Raw genomic sequence first — 23,020 nt, 5'->3', positions numbered from 1 at the left:
CTTGACAGTCAAGGTGAATAACCCAAAATGCTCCTCAGGGGCAGGGTGGGCTTGGAGGGACGATGAAATTGGGTTGAAGAGCCAGGCCTCGTCCACCAAACAGGTGCCTGGCGTGGGCAGGTGGCGCTCAGAGTTGTGTTACTTACCTGGCGAAGGGGCGGCCCGGGGCGGGCATTGGAGGCGGGGCCCGAATGGAATCCCGGGCTATGATTGGCCGTTGACGCGCCTGTCTCCATGTGCCGCGCAGCTGAGGCACAACATTCAAGCCCCGGGGGCGGGGCCGGCGCGCGCCGGGAGGAAGCGGCGGCACTGCAGCTGCGGGGCGTGGGGGCGGCGGCGGAGGCCGAGGCTGCGGCGTTAGCTGTGGCGGTGACGGAGGCGGCGGCACTTCAGTCAGAGAGGGCGCTCGGCCAGGACCCCCGGAAGGCCCCATGGAGGCGTCGGCGGGCGGAGGCTGCGGCGCTGGGCCGCCTTTGCTGCTGAGCGACGGCGAGCAGCAGTGCTACTCTGAGCTCTTTGCCCGCTGCGCGGGCACCGTGAGCGGGGGCCCCGGGTCCGGACCCCCCGAGGCCGCCAGGGTCGCCCCCGGCACTACCACCACCGCCGCCGCCGGCCCAGTGGCCGATCTGTTCCGAGCGTCTCAGTTGCCCTCCGAAACGTTGCACCAGGTAGGTCTCTGCGTCCCTTTATCTCTTGAGGATTTGTGGGGCGACAGGAACTGTCCCCAGGGACTTGGAGGGCCGCAGCTAGTGCATCAGAAAGGGGGCTCTGTAGCCGAGGATGGCGGCGACGCCCTTATCCCCAGGGACACCAGCCTCCTCCGCAGCTCAGCCCCTCCTCGCCCAGTGCTGGGTGCGCTCTTCTTTCTCTTGGGAGAGTCGGACATCCCAGCCATATCTGGGGGTTCTGCACCGTCCAGACCCAAAGTTTGTCCTGTTCTGGAAGTGATGTTTGTTTTGGCTGCTGTCTGCTTTAACCTCTGTTACTTGCTCCTGCCCCTCCCTCTGTTGAGTGCAGGGCTCTGGATGCCTTCCTGGGATTTGAACTCCACGGGCTGTACTTGTGTGTATGGCTCTGGGCCCAGGGCTGCTTGTTGTCCTCTCGTTATGTTTGTCATATGTATGTATCTACGACGTATATTTGTTCACGAAAGTATTTCTGATTATTATTAGCATTAAACTGGAAAACCTTAATGACAAGTTGTAGAAAACGACTCAGGGCTGCAAGAGAGCCCTGATCAATCCAAAGTTAAGTTCTCCATGTGGGTCTAGGAGTGGACTTCAGAAGTCACAACTGTAGTTTCTCATCTTATTACTACTTGAACTTGACATGGAGTTGTGAAATAAAGGGTTTCATGGCTTCTCTGTGCCTGCTCCATACCTGGGAAAGAGGACGTGCTGTTTTTGTTTTGTGCTTTTTTTCTTGAAGCTTGGAGAAAGACTAGCAATTAAGCCCTTTGTCATTTGATGCCAGCAGCACTAAATGATAAGATTGTTAATATCAAGCCCCGAATATGAGTCGTTTCTTAAAAACCAATAGTGTGAATATTATTGACACTAACTGAATATTTACAGTGGTGAGTGATACTTTAAAATTTAGCTCCTAAGGCTTACTAAGGGTTTTATGGTTCACGTGCCTTATGATTTGTGTTTGTAGGTTTTTTCTTTCTTTTTGTCACTTAAGACTATTTTACATATCTGACGCATACATATGTCCATATGTTTATGAGCATAACTTTAGCCACTCTGTAAATGTTACCCTTTTCAAATTTAGGATTTCCGAAAATATAATCAGTATTCATAGAATTTAGTGTGGCTGTCCCTGTAGAATTTCTTGATGAGAAGATAGTTCTACCACTGCTGTTAAGAGGAAGTCAGTGTTTTGAAACACAAACTGTGGTTATTACAAGGCCCTCAGGATACTCCTGAGCATAATAAATTTATTGGAGTGACCGAGGCAGTGCACCACGTAAATCAGCTGGGCATCTGGCAGGGCTTCTTTAGTGGTCAGTAATACATCAACTGTGAAAAGAAGAAGGCGGCATTTGAAAATTACATATGTTGATTGAGACTTCCTCAGGAGTTGGGGAGGGGGGCTTTCCTGTGTTATAACTGATGCTTCCTTGAAGTACATATGGTTTGAAAAGAACCTAGGCACAGTGACTATGAGTGGAAAACTATACAAAAGGCTATTCAGATGTTAGCAAAAGGGACCATTCCTAGATTGCTTCCAGTAAATCTCTGAGCTTTATGCTCTCTTACTCAGTCCAGTGGAATAAATCACGGCTCATTTAACTTAGCAAAATTAGAATAGCCTAATAGTCTTGGTACAGGTAAAAATTAATATTAAAGGCACACGAAATTATCTGAACAGGAAAGCTAATCAAAGTCGGCATCTGGGGGGGAGCCCCTAATTTTTACCCATCACTTCGGCGATGTGTGCGCACTTCATCTGTCTTAATTTGTGTTGTTGTATTAGTATATTAACTAGTCTTTAAAACAAATGTAAAAAATGTCCCCCTTTCTTTACTAAACAGGAACCTGTAAGTTCAGATTTAAGTGGCCCAACAGGTATAACTGCTCAAATCTTGGAGGCACTAACCGGACCTCGTAGTTTCTATGGTAACAGCCAGATTTTCCTCCTAATAAACTACACAATTAAGATTATCATAATCTAAGACTGGGCATTTACCTCAGTTGGTAGAATACTTGCCTAGCATTCATAAAGCCCTGGGTTCGATCCCCAGCACCACATAAAATCAGGCATGGTGGCACATACCTGTAATCTCAGCACTCAGGAGGTGGAGGCAGAAGGATCAGAAGTTCAAGGTTATCTTTAGCTACATAGTTAAGGGCAGCCTGGGCTACATGAGACCTTGTCTAAAAATGATTACCATGATCTATTAAGAAGAGTGAGAATCGTACTGTCTGTTACTGGGAGAAAATATTTTATAAAAACACATAATTTTATCTTCTTTTTGGGGCAAAAATAAACCAGTACATCTATTGTTTGGTTATGGAAGTGAGCCTACAAAGTTATTGTAGTTTTTCTTTAGTCAATATATAAATATTTATATATACTTGTAATAGATTGTATGTATAAAATAATATATCTATGATATTTATATACTTATACACATACAAATTATGTACATAAAATCTATATACAAAATTTCAACATTTGCTATGGTTTTGCTAAGCGTCTCCCAAAAGCCCATGTATTAGGGCTTGATTCTCAAGGTGACACTGTTGTGAGGTAGTGGACCCTTGAGGTGGGGGATAGTAGACAGTGCTTAAATCATTGGGGGTGGCTTTGAATGGGATTGTGGGATCAGTCCCTCTCCTTTCTCTTTTGTTTCCTGGTTATGGGCTGAGCAGTTTGCTCTGCCAAGTGCTCCCTGCCATTGCCATCTTGTACCTCACCCTCAGATCCAGAGCAGTGGGATCAATAGACTATGGATTAGAGCCTCCAAAACTGGGCCAAAACAAACATGTTCTCTCTATAAGTTAATCATTTCAAGTTTCCTGACAGGAAGCTGACTAACACAACATATATACATGTAAGTGAGTGTGTGTGTGTGTGTGTGTGTGTGTGTGTGTTGGTGCTAGTTATTGAACCCCAGGCCTCACCTATGCTAGGTAAGGGTTTTGCCACTGAGCAGTGATTTCAGCGCATATAATGCACCATTGTTTTGTTTTGTTATATATATATATATTTATTTTTTGTGACAGAGTCTTATTCTGTAGGTCAGGCTGTCCTGGAACTCAAAATTATTCTCCTCCCTCAGCCTCCCAAGTGCAGGAATTACAAGCATGAGCCTCCATGCCCAGCTTGTATTTTTGTTTTGTTTTGTTTTGTTTTGGCAGGGTCTCATATAGTACAGACTGGCCTTGAATTCCTGATCCTCTTGCTTCCTCCTCCCAAGTGCTAAGATCACAGGTATGTCCCATGATTCATGGCTAAACAGAAACTTTTTGTTTTTTCTGTACTGGGCATTGAACCTAGGGCCTCACACATGCTAGGCAGGCACTCTTGTCACTTAGCTACATTCCCAGCCCAGCTTGCATTTTTTTTTGGTTGAGACAAGGTCTCCCTGTAGCCCCAGCTGGCCTGGAACTCCCTATCAAGACCAGGCTGGCCTTGAAATCACAGCGATCCACTTGCCCCTGCCTCCCTAAGTGCTAGGATTAAAGACATGTGCCACCACACCCAGCTCAGCTTGTATTTTTTAATAGACTACTTTTCCGAACAGTTTTAGGTTAACAGGAGCATTGAGATTAGTTCCTGTAAGCCTCCTATCTGCACACATACACAGCCTATCCCATTATCAATACCTGGCACCAAAGTAATATATTAATTTTGATGAATCTACATTGACAAATCGTTATTGTTCAAAGGTCATAATTTACATCTGGGTTCACTTTTGGTGTTGTATGTTCTATGGACTTGGACAAATATATGAAATGTACCCACCATTGTAGTGTTACACAGAATAATTGCACGGTCCTAAAAATCCTCTGCTCTACCGATTCATACTTCCCTCTCACTAACCCCTGGCAACCACCAGTCTTTTCACTGTCTCCATAGTTTCACATTTTCCAGAACATTATATATTTCGGATTGTACAGTTTGTAGCCTTTTCAGATTGACTTCTTCCACTTAGTAATACGCATTTAAGATTCTTTTCATAGGGCTCATTTCTTGTTAGCACTGAATAACAGTCCATTGTCTGGTTGTACCAGCTTAGTTTTACATGTGCATGCTGAAGGAAATCTTGGTTGTTTTAAATATTGGCAGTTGTGGATAAAGCTGTTATAGGCATCTGTGTGTAGTTTTCTGTATGGATATATTTTTAACTGGTCTTAGTACATATCAAGGACCCTATAGTTTGACAGTATGGTGACAGTATGTTTAATTTTCTGAGAAACTTTCAAGCAATCTTTCAAAATGGCTGTAGCATTCTGTATTCCCACCAGCAATGCCTGAGAGTTCCTGTTGCTCTTCATCCTTGTCGGTATTGTCAGTGTTTTGGATTTCAGCTATTATTTATAATATATGTATAGTGGTATCACCTTGTTTTAATTTGTAACTCCCCAATGGCATATGCTATTGATGTAGCATCTTTTTATTTTAATATGTCGTAGTCAGTTATTTTTGGTCTGCATGCAGTATTTGTTTTCATGTACTGATTTTTGTTAACTTTTAAAGAGATTTTATTTCATTTTCCTGTATTAGGAAGACTCACATTGGAAAGGCAGGTGGAATCATCAGTGCTCAACACATAATTTTGAGGGGGAGAGAGAGGAAGCAGAAGATGAAGAAGGAAAAGCAGGAGAAGGAGGAAGAAGAGGAGGAGGAGGAGGAGGAGAAGAAGAGGAGGAAGAGGGAGAGAGGGAGAGACCCAGATGGTCACTGTAACCAACAGCACCTTTTGAGACAAGGTCTCACAATATAGTCCCTGCTGGCCTGAAACTCTCTATGTAGACCAGGCTGGCCTTGACCTCATAGAGAGGTCAAAGCACACAAGGCACACATTTTTAATTCTAGTGCTTGAGGCAGAGACAGGTAGATCTCTATGAGATCGAGGCCAGCCTGATCTACATAGTGAGTTCCAGGCAGACTGGGCTAGGGAGACCCTATCAAAAAAACAGAACAAACAAACAAACAAAAGCCAAGTGCTGGGATTAAAGGTGTGTACCACCATACCTAGCATGATTTATTTTTAAAAATATTTTATTTGTTATTTTTATTTTATGTGTATGAGTGTATTGCCTGCATGTATGTGAGTGCACCCGTGTCATACAGTGCTGCAGAGGTCAGAAGAGGGTTTCGGATTCCCCTGGAACTGGAGTTAAGGACGGTTCGTAGCCTCCATGTGGGTGCTGGTAATCGAACCCGGGTCCTCTGCAAGAGCAGTCAGTGCTCTTAATCGCTGAGCCATCTTTCCATCCCTGTGTGATTTATTTTTAAAAGTAGCATTCTAGCAGTAGTTGGGAAAGAACACCTTTAAGCAAGGAAAAGAATACATGCATATCTGAGAACATGTAAATGTTTTTCATTTAATGTTTTGAGACTGAAGGCTACAAATGGAAGTTCTTGGTCCCCCAGGTTGTGAAATGTTTTCTCTGCATACAGTGGTATCTAATTTGGTGGGACTCAGGTTCAGCTCTGATACATTTAAGTTTCTGTTGTATGGCAGACACTGTCTTAGGTATTGTGGTTATAGCAGTGAGTCAGACACAAAACTATGTCCTCATTGTGCTAGCATTTTAATGCATATTTTTTATGCTTCAGAGTTTTTGCGGGATTAAAGGTATGTGCCACCATGACCCACTCAGTTTTAGCTAAAAAAAAATCATTGAAGCAACTGTAATCATTAAGGAAATCTATAGGTAAAGATAAAATCCTTATTTGTTTCTAGATTATTAACCAGAACTTAAAAAAATGTTTATAAGGGGCTGGAGAGATTGCTCAATTGTTAGCAACACATACTGTTCTGTTCTTAGCACTCATGTGTATATGTGTGTGTAGGGGTGGGAGGGGCTCACAACTGCCTGTAACTCTAGCTCCAGGGGATCCAATGCCCTATTCTGGCATCCTTGGGCACTGCATTCATATGCACAAACTCACACATAGATATACATATACACATAATTAAAAATAAAAATAGAATCTTTAAAACATGTAAATGAAATAATTCCTATTTTTGCATCTATAGTTCATGTCATTTTGTAACATATACTTTTTCTTTTTTTGTGACAAGTTCTCACTATGTGGCCCTGGCTAGTCTCAAACTAGCTATGTAGACAAGGCTAGCCTTCAGTTTGCAGCATCCTCCTGTCTTAGCCTCTGGAGTACTGGATTACAGGTGTGTGCCATTGTAACATACATATACTTTAGGGGTAAGAGGCTTGTACACTAAAGAAGTAACTAGGAATACAGTTTGAAATAATGTTCATTTCTTGGCTCATGTATCCCAGGCTGGCCTGAAACTCACTACGTAGCTGAGGATAATTTTCAACTCTTGGTCCTCCTGCCTGTACTTCCCAAGTTCTGGGATTACAAGCATGTAGCACCATGCCTAGTTTATTTTTCTAAAAGAGAACAAATACTAATGCATACAGTAAGTACCAGAGCCAAGTCATTGTCTTGTTAAAAGAATGTTTGAAGTAGTGTACGTTTGGGGGCATGCTTATAGTCTCAGCACTGGGGAGGCTGAGGCAGGAGGATAGAAAGTTTGAAGCCAGCTTGGGCTACATAGTGAGATCTGGCCTCCCTAAACCAAAACCAGAAAAGGAGAATATTTATATAATAGCTACTCATAGACCTTTTAAAAAAATGAGTTCTTTTTTTCCTTTGGTGCCAGGGATGAACCCAGGGCCTTGTGTGTACTTGGTAGGTGCTCTACTACTGACTGAGAAATCCAGCCCTCATTGATGCTTTTATAATAAAACATTTTAGGAATGCAAAACTAGAAAGTTACCTAACAAAGAACTGTTGCAAGAATCATGATAGCACAGCTAGAGTGAAAGCTTACTGTGTCTCCTTCTCTGGGCCCATTCCCCTTCCTCCCTGCCTCAGAAGTTACTGCTGTCCTGAATTTGGTACACATGATTCGAAAATTGCTTTCTACTTTTATATATGTGTGATGTATGTATGTATGTATGTATGAGTGTATGCATGTATGTATGTATGTCTATATATGTGTGATGTATGTATGTATGTATGTATGTGTATATATATATATATATAATTTGTGATGTGTATCACTAAAACAAAATACTGTTTTGTATGTCATTTAAAATGAGACATAGTGCACTCTGTGTAACCTTCTGCACCTTGCTTTTCCTCTCATTGTTACGATTTTGGAATTTGTCCTTGTTAACACATGTCCCGTCAGTCTGTTTGCTTCCTTTTGAAAAATCTTTATTACCTACCCTTATAGTGAGTCATCATTATGGGCCTGTAGAGACCTTTATGCCAAAGGAAAGTAGGTGACTTTCCTGATTTATGTAGAGTATCACATGACTAGGGGACTGTTCTAAACATATGTGAGCATTATAAACATCCCCATAGGTAGTAGAAGGAAACTGATATTCTTTTAAAAATTTTTTTAAAATTAATTTTATTTTGTGTATTTCATGCAGAATAGCTCAAAAGTCTTTATCATCTTTATGCCCCCCCCACTGGCACCCTCCCTCAGCCCCCCCCCCACTAGAACCCATATACCCTGTCATCCCTGTTAAGGCCTACTGGGTTGTCAGTGTCTCCAGCCGTTCCCCAGTGCAAGTCTGTCTACTAACTCTAATCAGCCTCTCTAGAGTCCCTTGTTTTACGAAGATCATCTCTTCTTCATTCAGCAGCAATCAGTTGCCAACATTCCTTCAGATAAAATTGAGGTCTGTTGTTCAGTTTCCCAGTTCTATGCTGGGTTATTGTCTGCCTGAGTTTGCATGGGCCTGTGTATGCTGACACCCTTGCCATAGAATCATATGGGCAGGTTCTCAGGAGCTTGTAGGACTCTGTGGGGGCAAACTGATATTCTTGAGGGAGCTAGAGGCATTTGGATTGAATTAGTTAGGCTTTCATAGATTTTCTTTTTATCTCACCTTTTTTCATTATTTAGAGAATATTCTATTAGTTTTTGTAATCAAATCCACATAGATAAGAAGTTACATATCTAATACTGTGTGTTACCCTTGTCTAAATGGGAAAAAACCCGAAGTTTGTGTCTAGACCAATATGGCTATTAATTTCTATACAATGCCAACTCAGCAAAGTAATCTGGGATATTTTTTCCAAAGCTGAAAGCATAGCTAAAGTTTCAAAAAATTCAAATGATATGTCTCTCTCTCTCTCTCTCTCTCTATATATATATATATATACATATACATATATATATATATTTATGTAAAGGACAAATGATAGTTGTATGTTATGCATCAACAGCAGTAACAGCTTTTCTGGGTTCCTCAGTCATCTGAACAAAAGTGTAGAGACATCCAGCACATTCCTTTAAGAATAAAAGTAATGGGCAGGAGAGATGGCTCAGTGGTTAAGAGCACTGACTGCTTTTGCAGAAGACCTGTGTTTGAATCTCAGCACCCACATGGTGGCCAACAACCATCTGTAACTCTAGTTCCAGGGGATCTGATGCCCTTTTCTGGCACCTGTGAGCATTACATGACATGGGTGCACTTACACACATGCAGGCAATATACTCATACTCAATAAATAAAAAGTTTAAAAAATGAGAAAAAAAGAATAAAAGTAAATGCTGGAGGGGTGGCTCAGTGGTTAAGAGTATGTGCTGTTCTTCCAGAGGATCTGAGTTCGGTTTCCTGCACCCATACTGATTGGCTCACAACTCTCTGAAACGTCAGGGCCAGAGGATCTCACATGTCTGACCTGTGAGAGTACCTATTCTCATGTGCACATACCCACACACAGACAGACATGCAGACACACAGACGCACATATTAAAAAGAATAAAATTTAAAAAAGAATAAAATTAAAAAAATTCTCAGACTGCATGATTCTGTTACTGGTGTGGTACCTGGCACTGTTTTTTTTTTTTTTTAATTTAGTTTTTAAATCATCATTGGGAAAGAAAACATTGTAAGTAACATCATCTTACCTTTTTTGGGGGGGGGCTTTTTGAGACAGGGTCTCCTTCTAGCCCAGCTGGCTTGGAACTCGCCATGTAAACAAGGATGGCCTTGAACTCACAGAGATCCACCTGCCTCTGCTTCCTGAGTGCTGGGATCCAAGGTGTGTGTCACCACGCATGGCTATCATCTCACCTTTTTAAAAACAAGATCTTGCTGGTTGCAGTAGTACTGGAAAATGCTGAAAAGGATGAGGTAGGGGGATCATGAGTTCCAGGCTGGCCTGGGCGCTATACCTCCTCCCTCTCTCTCTCTCTCTCTCTCTCTCTCTCTCTCTCTCTTTTCTTTCCTTTTCTTTTCTTTTTTTTCCTGTGGGACCCTGTGCTAAACACAAATCAGCAGATACATACCACCCCAAACATGCCTCCACCAATAACACACATCAACAACTACCCCCCACAAAATCTCAAACAAGTGGATAGAATAATGCATTAGACTTCCTGCCCTTAACCACTTAGGCTTAACAACCATTAATCTACATTCTTATCTTTGTTCCTTTCCTTTTATTATTCTGAAGCAAGTGTCAGATACATGTTTGATAGAGTATGTCTTCAAGAATGGAACATGAGAGTGGGCAGGAGGAGATGGGAACAAGCAATGGGTTAAGATGGGTGGGAAAGTTGCCTATAGCCTGTGGTCAAAAGGCAAGACTGACAGTGGTTTTCTGTTTTCAAGCCATTGGCAGTTAGTGGGGTAATGGTGCTTGAGAACTGATTTAGAAGAGTTGGAGACATATACACAAAGGACACTAAGTCAGAATACCACAGAGCTAATTGCACATCTTTGTTTATTGCACTATTCAACAATAGCCAGAAAATGGAACCAGCCTAGGTATCCAACCACAGATGAACGAAGTAAATGTGGTAAACATACACCATGGAATTTTATGCAACCATAAAGAAAAATGAAATTGTGACATTTCCAGGAAAATGGATGGAACTAGAAATCATTATATTAAGAGAAATAAGCCAGACTCAGAAAGACAAATACTGTGTGTTTTCTCTCATGCAGAATCTAGATTTGAATTTGTGTGTGTGTGTGTGTGTGTGTGTGTGTGTGTGTGTGTTTTAAAACCAGAAAAGCGAGAGGGGAAGAGGAGCTCTTAAGGGATTGGGAAGGGGATAAAAAGAGAGTAACATGTTGGGTGTGGTGGTGTGTACCTGTAATCTCAGCAGGAGGCAGAGGCAGGTGGATCTCTGTGAGTTTGAGGCCAGCCTGGTCTACATAAGTTCCAAAAACAAAAACAGAAAAGGGGCTAGAGAGATTGACTCAGTGGTTAAGAGCACTGGCTCTTCCATACTGGGTAATTCTTTCCAGTGTGCATACCCTCAGGTCATGTACACACCTCAGCAACCCCTCAGTTATCTTGAAGCCTTTGAGAGGGAACCAACACTGATTCTAAATACCCCAACAGCTATCAGAATACCTGAAAGAAAATCCTGAATCCATTACTCTAGAGTCCAGCCTTGGCAGACAAAAGAAAAATGAGGAGAAACCCAAAAGAGGGATGCTTTTGGAGGCTCTTGTCAAGAAATCCCAATGGACTCTGATATGAACATTTGAAATTTGCCCTGTTCTGACATTTTTGTGGTTCTCTGTCTAGAACTTGTAATGCTAGCTACTCTTGCCTTTAATTCTTCACATCCCCTATTCACCAGTCAAGGACTTTCTTTTCTCCCTACAGATAAGAGTTATGCAATTTGGGAGTCTTTTAGATAGACCCACTGAAGGGGTACTCCAATTGCCTCACCTTGCATCGCCGTTCAGTATGATATATGAGGAGTTCAAGACTATTAAGAGTCAATTTGGAAAGAATGAAAGTAAACGTTCTCTTATGTAACTAATGACTTTAAGAACTCAGAGAGTGAACTTCCAGTTCTAGTCCTGATGTGCATTTCCCAGTCTAACTGTAACATCACTGTGAGAGGTGATGGCTTGGAGGTTAGTAGAAAAGAATTAGACAATAGAGGCACCAGGAAGTGTGGCTGCTGTTTTACAGCCTTGTTTAGAAAGCACCCTCTTCAGAGGGGTAATGTTAGAGTAGCAAAAAGCCCCATTAAAAAAAAAGAAAGAAAAAAGAAAAGAAAGAAAGGAAGAAAGAAAGAGTACACAAAGTTGTCAGAAAAAAGTGATGGGGAAATATGGGAGGTGTTGGAGGGGAGGGAATGGGCATGGATTTGATCAAAACACCTTATATGCATGTATGAAATTCTCAATAAAGTTTCTCTTAAAGGTTAAAAAAAAAGAGCACTGGCTCTTGCAGAGGACCTGGATTTGGTTCCCAGCACCCATGTGTTGGCCAGCAACCATCTATAACTCTAGTTCCAGGGGATCTGATGCTGTCTTCTGGCCTCGACGGGCATTGCATACATGTGGCAATCTACATACATGCAAGTAAAACATAATAAATAAAAAATTTAGAGGAGATTAATGGAATACATGTGATCTGGAAGCAGAGGGAAGGCAGTATTTAGGGTGGCAGGGGACCAGCAAGAGGTGGGTATGGGGGATGGGAGAGGACATTGAGGAAAAGAGATGAATAAGAGCCAAGTATATTGACATATGTATGAAAATGTCATAATGAAGCTCATTACTATGTATGCTAACAAAAAATTAATAAAAAGGAAAAAAGAATAGGGAAAGCAATAGGGAAATAGAGAAGTAACCAACTTAAGTCCAGAAATAAAAGGTAGCTTTGAATGTTGTCCTAATTTCACACTTCTAATTTAGGACTGTCCTGCTTTAAGGGCATAGAACATTGGTTTTGAGGAAATCATGGATTATTTTTCTAAGTATTCAAAATTTTGGAAAGACAGTTTGGTTCCTTTCTACTGTTTTCTCCCCCCAGACTTAGTTTCCTATAGTCAAGTATCTCATACTTGTTCTATATGCACATATACTGGTGGCAGTCAGTCAACCTGAGTCACGCAGGACTGTGGGGCTTCCTGGGCATGGAACTTTTAGGTTTTAAATGATCCGTGGCAAACTGGGTTGGCTTACGCTCTCTATTGGTAATTGCAGTAATTCATCTATTGCTCTCTATTGAATTGCCACAAATTTAGTACCTTGATACAACACCCATTTACTGTCTCCTAGTTTCTGTGGGTTGGGAGTCAGCTCAGGGTTTCTTAAAGCTGCAGTCAGGGGGCTAGAGAGATGGCTCAGTGGTTAAGAGCACTGACTGCTCTTGCAGAAGACATGGGTTTGGATCCCAGCACCCACATTGTGGCTAATAACCATCTGTAATTCCAGTTCCAGGGGATCTGATGCCCTCTTCTGTTCTCTGTGGGCATTACATGCCATGGGTGCACATGCAGGTAATACACACAAAATAAAAATAATAAATAAAAGATATTTTTTAAAAAACTGCAGTCAAAGCCAGGCGTGGTGGTGCACGCCTGTAGTCCCAGCACTTGGGAGGCAGAGGCAGGCAGATCTCTGTGAGTTCAAGGCCAGCCTGGTCTATATAGTGAGTTTCAGGCCAGCTGGGACTAACCCTTTTTAAAAAAAAAAAAAAAAAAAAAAAAAAAAAAAAAAACCAAACCCAAAACCAAACAACAACAAAAAAAACCCTGCAGTCAAGATGTAAGCTGGGCCACATTGCTTTCTGGAGCTTGGGAACCTGTTCTAACCTTATATGGTTGTTAATAGAATGAAGTTGCTTAGGATTTTAAAGTTTTTTTTTTCCACTGCTGGGGATAGAATTCAGAGCCTCATGCATGCTAAGCAAACACTGTACCTCTGAGCCACATCCCCAGTCCACTTGTGATTTTAGGACTCAAGACCACTTGCGGGGAGAAGGCCTGCTGTATGGCCTTCTCCGTATGCAATTCACAGTGTAGCTGTCTGCTTCTTTAAGGCCAGCTGGACACTGTCTCTGTCTAGTCAGCTAGGATAAGTGACATCCCATCACTTTTGATGTACTCCATTGACTAAAAGCAGGTCATGGGTTCTGTCAGTACACAGGGGAGAATACTGGCAGTAGGAAGTGAGAAATATTGGGAAACACTTTAAGGTCTTTAAGGCCTTTCAGCTATACTTGCTTTCTACAATTTGTCTGAGGTAGAAAATTATTCTAAAACAATTTTTTTAGTTAACTCTTCCCAGTGTAGCCCAGGCTGGCCTTGAACTTCCCTGTGTATCCCAGGCTACATTCAAATTCATAATCTTTCTCCTTTAGCCTCCCAAAGTGTTAGGATTTCAGGCATGTACCACTATACCCAGCCTGGTTAGCTCTTTGAGGCTATAATACACACACACACACACACACACACACACACACACACACACACACGAGCTGTTTCTTAGCAATGAATTTAGAATTTCCTTTTTTAAATTTAGAATTTCTTTATCTTTAAAAAAGAAACCTCCCTCCATTGTCTCTCTGTCTCTGTCTCTTTGACAAAGTCTTGTGTAACCCAGGCTGCCATCAAACTTGCTGTATAGCTGAGGATGACCTTGAACTTCTGTACCTCCTGGCTCCTCTACCTCCTGAGTGCTAGAATGCCATTGTGTGCCACCTTGCCTGGTTTTAAGGAAACTTTTTCATGGATAATTCTTTTTTTGTATCTCAAGTAGAGTTGGAAAATGTATCTTTTTAGATATCTTCAGGTTTACTCTCCAGGCCATTTGTTTTTTTCTCTTACCTCAAAGGAAGCAGGAAAAAATAGAAAAACATGCTAATGCTGAGAACCCAGTTCAATGGTAGAGTGCTTTCTTAGTATGTTTGAGGGGGGTGTGGGTTTGGCCCCTTGGAACTGCAGAAAATCAAGAAGGAAAACCCTGAGTCCAAGTCAGGGGTCTGTGAACTTTGAACTTGTATGTTGAAAAAAAATTTTTTTAATCTTTTTTGAAACAGGGTCTCCCTGTAGCCCCAGCTGACCTGGAACTCACTATGTAGACCATGCTAGCCTTGAACTCACAGAGATCCACCTGCCTCTGCCAGGCTTTTATTTATTTATTTTTTTGAGACAAGGTCTTGCTTTGTTGACCTGGTTGTCCTGCTCTGACTGACCTTAACCAGCCTGGTAGTCTCTCTGTGTAGCTCAGGCTGGACTCGAGGTTGAGGAAATTTTTCCACCTCCATCTCTCAAATGTTGGGATTACAGGTTTATACCACTATGCCCGGAAAACCCCCATATCTGAAATTGAGGACTTCCTTTTTATGCATATGAGCATCATATTGTAATATCAGCACTTTCTATGACTCTGTCACCTATAGAAATAGGATTTTTAGCCTTGTGTGATGGTTCACATCTATTCTCAGTTCTTAGAAGCCTGATGCAGGATTGCCATGAGTTTGAGGCCAACCTAGGCTACATGATGAGACCCTGTCTCAAGAAAACAAACAGAAAGGATGTTTAGATTATTCTACATTTATCAAAGATATGTCAGTGATGATTTACAATAGATTAGATGTTGGCCAATATTATTCATAGTGGTAAAAACATATATTCATACCACATACTTGGTTTTTATTGTTTTAATATTTTTTATTGTTTTTATTTTGGGCATGTGAGTGTATTGCCTGTATGTAAGTAAGTGTACCCGTGTCATGCAATGCCCATGGAGGTCAGAAGAGAGCATTGGATCCCCTGGAACTGGAGTTATGAATTGTTGTTAGCCACCGTGTGGTTGCTGGGAATTGAACCTGGGTCCTTCGCAAGAGCAGCCAGTGCTCTTAACTACTGAGCCACCTCTCCAGCTCCTGGTTTTTATTGTTTTGATAGCTTATATTTCAATATAGTTTTTTTTTAACAGTCCTATGTGTTTTATTTTATGTATCTAAAAATATTATTCGGAGAAGAGATCCATATACCGGACTCCCAAAGAGGTCATGCCACAAAAATAATTAAGAAGCCCCACTCAGAACATTTGGGAGGTATTAGGAATAAAGTATCTGTTCTTCTTAGCTTATTTTCAAAGTCAGAAAGCAAGTCCAAGGTCAGGAGCAAGATTCTGCAGTCTGGTTGCCGTGGTCCCTTCTCTTCTAATCTGTCCTGTAAGGAGACTAGAATGAATGGATGCTAAGTTGCTTCCTCTGATACCTGGAAGTCGTTACAGTCTCAGCTCTGAATTATGCTCCTTGTCTTTCTCTGGCCCTCTCAGATGGCTTCGTTGTGCAGGATGAGGGGCAAAAGAGGAAGGACAAAGCTCTGTTTGGGAAGAACTACTCTGGAGCAAGGGCCAATTGTGTGTTGGGCCTCTCTTCTTTACCTTCTGTATGTGAGAGCGATTGGCTCTAGAAGACTTGAAGGCAAAAGTCATTTATCAGGTTCGAGAAAACTCCCATATATAATTCAGGACCAGGAAAGGCTATAGACATTAGGCTAGTGGGGAATGACTGCTTTGACTTAACTCATTTGTAGCATTTGGTTGTTGTTTTTGAGAGAAATATTTTGGTTCAGTCTCCTAGGGGTTTCACTTTGTTAATTTCCCAAATAACTGAAGTAAATTCTATAAATGCCAGCTATTAAGAAGTCTTTATTAAGTGAGGCCTGGTGGCACAGGCTGTAATCTTGCCACTTGGGTCGTTGAGGCAGGATGATGGAAAGTTGAAAGCCATCCTTGGCTACATAGAGAGTTTAGGCTAGCCTGAGCCACTTTTGGAAACTTCATCTCAAAATCTTTAATTTCTTTTAAAAAAAAAATTGGGAAATACCTCATTGTCTAGCATGCACAAAGTCCTGGATTTAATCCCCAGTATTGCAAGAAAAAAATTTAAAGGCAATGCTTTTGAAATAGATAATGTTTGCCCCTGATGCTTTCTAAAAGGACTTATTTAATACATGTGTTAGTCACTTTTCTGTTGCTGTGATAGAAACACTGACCTAAGACATTTATAGAAGGAAGAGTTTATTTGAGCTTACGGTTCCAGGGGAATTACAGTCCGTTATGGCAGGGAAGCATGGTGGCTGGAGGTGGCTGGAGCAGGAGCAGCAGAAGCTAAGCTCTCACATCATCATGCAGACACAGGAAGCAAGAGAGCAACTAGAGATCTGGCAAGGCTTAAGAATTCTCTAAGCCCACTCCCAGTGATGTGCTTCCTCCAGGATAGCCACACCTTTTAAAAACTCCCAAAATAGCACAACCATGTGGGGACAAAATGCCCAAATACTTGGAGTTCTGGGGGAATATTTTCATTAAAACCATCACATTCCATCCCCTGGATCCCATAGGCTCATGACCATATAAAATGCAAAATGCATTTAGTCCAACTTTAAAAGTCCCCATAGTCATTATCAGTCTCAATGCTATTCAAAAGTCCACAGTCCAAGGTGGACTCAGGTAAATATCTTAACTATAAGCCTCTATAAAATCAAAAGACAAATTACATACTCCCAACATACAGTGGAACCGAATACACATTACCATTCCAAAAGGGAGGAATGGAGGGATAGTAAGAAAATACTGGACCGAAACAAGACCAAAAACCAGCAGGGCAAACACCAAATCCAGTCACTCCACATCCAGCTTCTGGGACTTTACTTCCAAAGGGCTTAGATGGCTCAGCCTCTAAAGCCAGCACCAGGTGAATGACACTGCCAAGTTTGACTGCAAGTTTGGGATGGACTCCAGCCTGTTTTATTCATTTTAGAAGCTTTTCTCTTCAGTGGTCCTTGCAGAATTTTCCTTTCACAAGTTGGAGGCTTAACTGGGTGTGGTCTTGCCCTGGAGGCACTCTCTCAACTGTTTAAGTTTGAATTTCTAGGCCCCTCCTTAATCACTTTAATCTCCTTATCAATGGGATCCTTTCCATCACTTGCCAAGACTTCAACATTAGTTTTCCTAGTGCTCTTTTTTCAATCCATCCTTGTCTTTGTTTCTTCATTGCTGTGACAAAATACTCTGACCAATACCAACTTGGGGAGGAAAGGATTTATTCACCTTACATCTCCCAGTTTGCAGTTCATCAGGGAGCCCAAGGTAGGAACTCAAGGCAGGAACCTGGAAGCAGGAGCTGGAGCACAGGCCATAGAGGAATGCTGCTTACTGACTTGCTCCCCTGGCCCCTGCTCAGCCCGCTTTCTTATGTAACACAGGCCTACCTGCCCAGGGGTGGTACCACCCACAGTGGGCTGGGCCCTCCTATGTTACTCATCAAGAAGATGCCCCTCAGACATGGCCACAGGCCAGTCCAATAGAGGCAATTCCCCAACTTATGCTCCCTCAACCCAGATGTGTCAAGTTGACACTAAAGCTATCCAGCACAGTCTTGTACATTCTGTATTTATTTCTGCCCCATTTGCTCTTTTTCCTCTGTAAATCTGTATAATATTCACCATTAATAGCCACACCATCATTTCTATATTAGGCTGTCTTGAAATTTCTTCTGCCAGAGAAATTAGTCCATGGCTTTTCAACTTAGCCTCAGGCAAGCTTTTAGACTGAGGGCAGACTCCAGCCAGACTCTGCCCAAATATCCCAATTTCTGCTTAAGTCCTTATGTCCCTCTGGAGCTACATTGTTCTCAGCACTACTTTCTTCCAGGCACCTACTAGAAAGGCCTGTTAAGCTCTGCTTATAGCAATCAACCACTTTTCTAGCCCAAACTTCCAAAGTCTTCCACATTTCTTCAAAACACCACATGGTCAGGTTCTTCACAGCCAACAGCCCACTCTCTGGTACCAGTTGCTGTATTAGTCACTTTTCTGTTGCTGTGATAGAAACACTGACCCAAGAAATTTATAGAAGGAAGAGTTTATTTGTGCTTACAGTTCCAGGGGAATTACAGTCCGTCATGGCAGGGAGGCATGGTGGCAGAGGTGGCTGGAGCAGGAGCAGCAGAAGCTAAACTCTCACATCATCATGCAAGCACAGGAAGCAAGAGAAGCAACTGTAGATCTGGCAAGGCTTAAGAATTCTCTAAGCCCACTCCCAGTGACGTGCTTCCTCCAGGATAGCCACACCTTCTAAAACCTCCCAAAACATATGGGGACAAAGTGTCCAAATACTTGGAGCCTATGGGGGATAATTTCATTCTAACCATCACAATACAGTAATCTCTTTGTCTCTGCCTTAGTTCAGAGTCAACCTTGTGAAAAACAGATGATAAAATACCAACAACTTCTTGCCCCTGGAAATGTTTGGTATACTCTGCTTTTTGAGTTTTACCTCCTTAGAATAGCTTTGCAATTATGTAATTCTTTTCCCTGGTTGTGCTTTTTCTGAGGTAGGGTTTCCTGTAGTTCAGGTTGCCTTGAATTAGCTGGGGAGTAGATGATGACCTTAAACTTCTAATATTCTTACCTTCACCTTCTGAATTCTGGGAGTACAGGTGCGCACCACCAGACTCAGATATTTTTACCTCCCCTTCCTTGCACATACTCTGGTACTTTTAAAGTTCTAATATTGACGGTCAGTAAGATTTACTGACTGTCAGAATATATATTTTATGTGTATGAGCATATTGCCTGCATGTATGTCAGTGCACCCGTGTCTTCCAGTGCTCACAGAGGTCAGAAAAGGTGTTGGATCCCCTAAAACTGGAGTTACAGATGATTATTAGCTTCCATGTGGGTACTGGAATCCAACCTGGGTCCTCTGCAAGAGTAGCCAGTGCTCTTAACTGCTCAGCCATTTCTTCAGCCCTGTGACTCTTCTAATGACTGAGAAATCCAGTGCATCCGGGTGCACTGTTATCATTCTAGATGATAGTGTAGTCACAGCAGAGTCCTTCCTTTGGATTTTAAAATTAGTTTTCTTATATCTTTTTCTCTGTAAATTTTAGATTTTCTAACACTAATAGAATACCTGTAGACATAGTCTTACACAATTAAATTTATATTTTACATTTCTTGGGGGAAATAAAGCTGTAAATAATTCCAATGATGAGGAATATTCATTTGTTTACATCTATATTTGTGTTTTTTTGGGAATAAAAAAATTAAGCCTCTTAAAAAAGTTCTAATATTAAGAGATGACAATAAAATAATCTATGTAAAGTTTATTATGCAGATATTTTAGCCTCTTAAATTATTCTTTGTTCAGTGTTCAAGATGTTATGACCTCAGTGCTGTAGATAATTTTGGTCAGAGAAGTTGTTGTGAATGGTTGGGGAGGGGCTGTCATCTGTCCTGTGCATGTAGAGTATCTTTTTTTTTGTTTTTTTGGGGGGTTGGCCTTTTTTTTGAGACAGCATGTAGAGTATCTTTTTGTTGTTGTTGTTGTTTTGTTATTTTGGCCTTTTTTTGTAGCCCCAGCTGGCCTGGTACTCACTATATAGACCAGACTGGCTTGAACTCACAGAGATCCACCTGCCTCTGCCTCTCAAATGCTGGGATCAAAGGTGTACACCACCACACCCAGCTAGCATGTCGAGTATCTTAACAGCATCTGTTATGTCTACCCCCTTGATCTCCAGTAGTTGTCCCTCTTCCAGCTATAGTAACAAAAAATATTTCCTACATTGACAGATGTTCTTCTGGGACCAGTATTCACTCTAGTTCTGCATGTATGATGATAATCATGGTAGAAGCTAACATTTGTGCTTGACTTTGTCTTATAACTTGTAAAATTCTCATCTCATTTAATACAACAAAACCATTATTATAAGTATTATTTTCATTTTGAAGAAAACAAAAGTGAGGCTCAGAAATTTATTTCCTTGATGAAGATCACAAAGATAAATGAATTTTAGCAATACTTTTCATAATATATGTGGGTTGAAATTCAGTCTTTACTGAGAAAACAGAGTCAAAAAGGGTAGGATTTAGAAGGGAGGTAGAGGGAACTGGAAAGAGGCTCACCAGTGCTTGCTGAAGTTCAGATCTCGGCACCCACATTAGACAGCTCACAACTGCCTATAACTCCAAGTCCAGGGGATCTGACATCCTCCTCTGGCCTCCATGGGTACCCACATGCATGTGTATATACTCACATGCAGGCACCTACACATAAATGAAATAAAGAAATCTTTTATTTTTTTTTTAAAGAAAGGAGGTTTGAGGTTTCCTGATAATGTCTTAGAGGAGATGTTACTGTATTTATAGGGATTCTGGAAATGTTGCATTTCTTGCTTAAAGGCATGATTGCATGGTGCGTGTCTCAGTGAAGAACATGGTCCCATCCCCTCCTTCCCTCCCTTCCTTCCTTTTTTTTGAGACAGGGTCTCATTATGTAGCCCAGACTGACGGGGAACTCACTGTGTATACTAGGGTGGCTTTGAGCTCACAGCAATCCTCCTGCTTCAGCCTCCTGAGTGCTGAGATTGTAGACATGAGTCACCATGTTCTTCTGGACCATTTATTTTTGTTTGTTTCTTTGCTTGCTTGAGATATGGTCTCATTATATAGCTCAAGATGACCTTGAACTTACCTTGTAGTCCAAATGGGCCTTGAATTTGCTGCCCCGGCTTCCTGAGTAGCTGGAATTACAGGTCTGAACCACCACAACCAACTCTAATCCTTCTTAAACTCTTCTGAAAAATAGAAGTAGAGGGAGTACTCACAAGCTCATTTCCTTAGGTCAGCATCACCTGATACACAAGTCAGATAAAGGTACGCAAGAAAAGAAAACTACAGGCAAATATCTCTGATGAACATATGCAGAAATATTTAATACAATACTATCCAGCTGAATCCAGTGACACATCAAAAAGATCATAAGCAAGTGGGATTTATCTTGAGATACAGGCTTTTTGTAACATACACAAAACTGTGTGATATGCTGTACTAGCAGGATGAAAGAAAGCACACAATTCTTTCAATATATGCACAAAAACATTTGACAGTGTTCAACATCCTTTCATGATGAAAATTCTCAACAAAGTAAGTATTGAAGGAAATTTTCTTCAGCATAATTAAGGGCGTTTATGAATAGGTCCACAACTAATATCATAATCAGTGATGAAAAAGTGAAAGCTTTTCTTTTAAGGTCCTGTATATGGCAAGGATGCTCACTTTGACCACTCTATTCAAAACAGAAGTAGAAGTACTAGCAAGAACAATTAGGTGGGACTGGAGAGATGGCTCAGTGGTTAAGAACATTGACTGTTCTTGCAGAGGTCCCATGTTCAGTTCCCAGCACCCACATGGCATCTAACAACTGCCTGTAACTCCAATTCCAGGGGAATCTGACGCCTTGTTCTGACTTCTGCAGGCTTTGCATGACATGGGTGCATTTACGCACATGCAGGCAATACACTCATGCACATTATTTTTTTTTTAAAAAAGGACAATCAGGGCTGCTAGATGAGGAACAGCTGATCCTCCTAAAACAAAGACCTCTAGATAGGCTGACTAGATTCAACAGAAGGGCAAGTAGTGGGGAATGGCTGGGGGTGCCGACAACACAGCAGACAGTAGCAGGGATATCAGAGTATAAGGGCTCTAGTGGGGGGAGGGAGTCTACGGGAGGGTGCTACCTGGGAAGTGGGTGTATGTAGGAAACCAGGGGCTATGGGAGGGTGCTATCTGGGAAGTGGGTGTAAAAATAAATAAAAAAAAGAGGACAATCAGGTAAGGCAGATGTACTGGTGCAAGTCTGTAATCCCAGCATTCAGAAAAAAGACTAAAATGCATCTAAATCTGAAAGGAGGAACTAAAATTGTCCCAGTTTGCAGATGACATCATGATCCTGTATGTCAGAAACACTAAAGGCTCCACAAAAAAAAAAATCTGTGAGCAGTAATGAATGAATCGAATAAAATTGCTAGATATTAAATGAACATGCAGGTCCGTTGTGCTTTTTAGGTTTAGTTTTTTTTGGAGATAAAACTGAGAACCTTGTGAATGCTAGGTAAGTGCTCTACCCTTGAGCTATATCTCCAATTCTTCTGTAGTGTTGGCCTGTAGTCTCTTCTATTCAGGAGGCTGAGTTAAGAGGATTGTTAGAGCCTAGGAGTTCAAGGCCAACCTAGGAAACATGGCAGCACTGTCTCAGAAAAAGTTCTGTTTGTGATAGTATCCTCCCCAAAAGAAAAAAGAACACATAGGAGTAAATTTAACCAAAGAAGTGAAAGAGCTATATGCTAAAAACAATAGAATATCAATGAAAAATAAGACAAGTGGAACGATATTCTGTTTGTGGATTAGAAGACTTGCTGTTGTTAAAATGTCTATATTAGCTGGGGCTGTAATCTCAGCACACAGCACTCAGGAGGCAGAGGTAGATGCAGAAAGATCAGGAGTTCAAGGCCATCCTCAGTTGCATAGTTAGTTCAGGAGTTCAGGCTAGCCTGGGCTGCATGAGAGCCTTAACACACAGAAACCCAAACAAACAGTCTGCATTATCTAGTCTGATTTATAGATTCAGTATAATCCTACAAAAATTTCAGAGTCTTTTTCACAGAAATAGAAAAAAACAATTCTACAATTCATATGCTGCTACTGAAGTCCTAGAATAAACAACAC

General features: G+C 41.5%; 1 protein-coding gene across 8 annotated transcripts in view; it reads left to right on the top strand.

Moving 5' to 3' along the window:
• The first annotated feature begins 323 nt into the window (after window positions 1-323).
• Window positions 324-23,020, top strand: part of Reps2 (RALBP1 associated Eps domain containing 2) — a 258,844-nt gene continuing 236,147 nt past the window's right edge. For all 8 annotated transcript variants that reach the window (XM_029555606.1, XM_029555605.1, XM_008852210.3 and 5 more), the window contains exon 1: window positions 324-668. In XM_029555606.1, the coding sequence (XP_029411466.1) occupies window positions 432-668 (237 nt within the window). In that variant the 5' untranslated portion in view covers window positions 324-431. The remainder of the gene's footprint in view (window positions 669-23,020) is intronic.

The sequence above is a fragment of the Nannospalax galili genome, unplaced genomic scaffold (assembly GCF_000622305.1).
Source record: "Nannospalax galili isolate Female #2095 unplaced genomic scaffold, S.galili_v1.0 scaffold325, whole genome shotgun sequence".
Lineage (NCBI taxonomy): Eukaryota > Metazoa > Chordata > Mammalia > Rodentia > Spalacidae > Nannospalax > Nannospalax galili.
The sequence above is the reverse complement of the archived record's forward strand: the minus strand, read 5'-3'. Positions and strand labels throughout refer to the sequence as shown.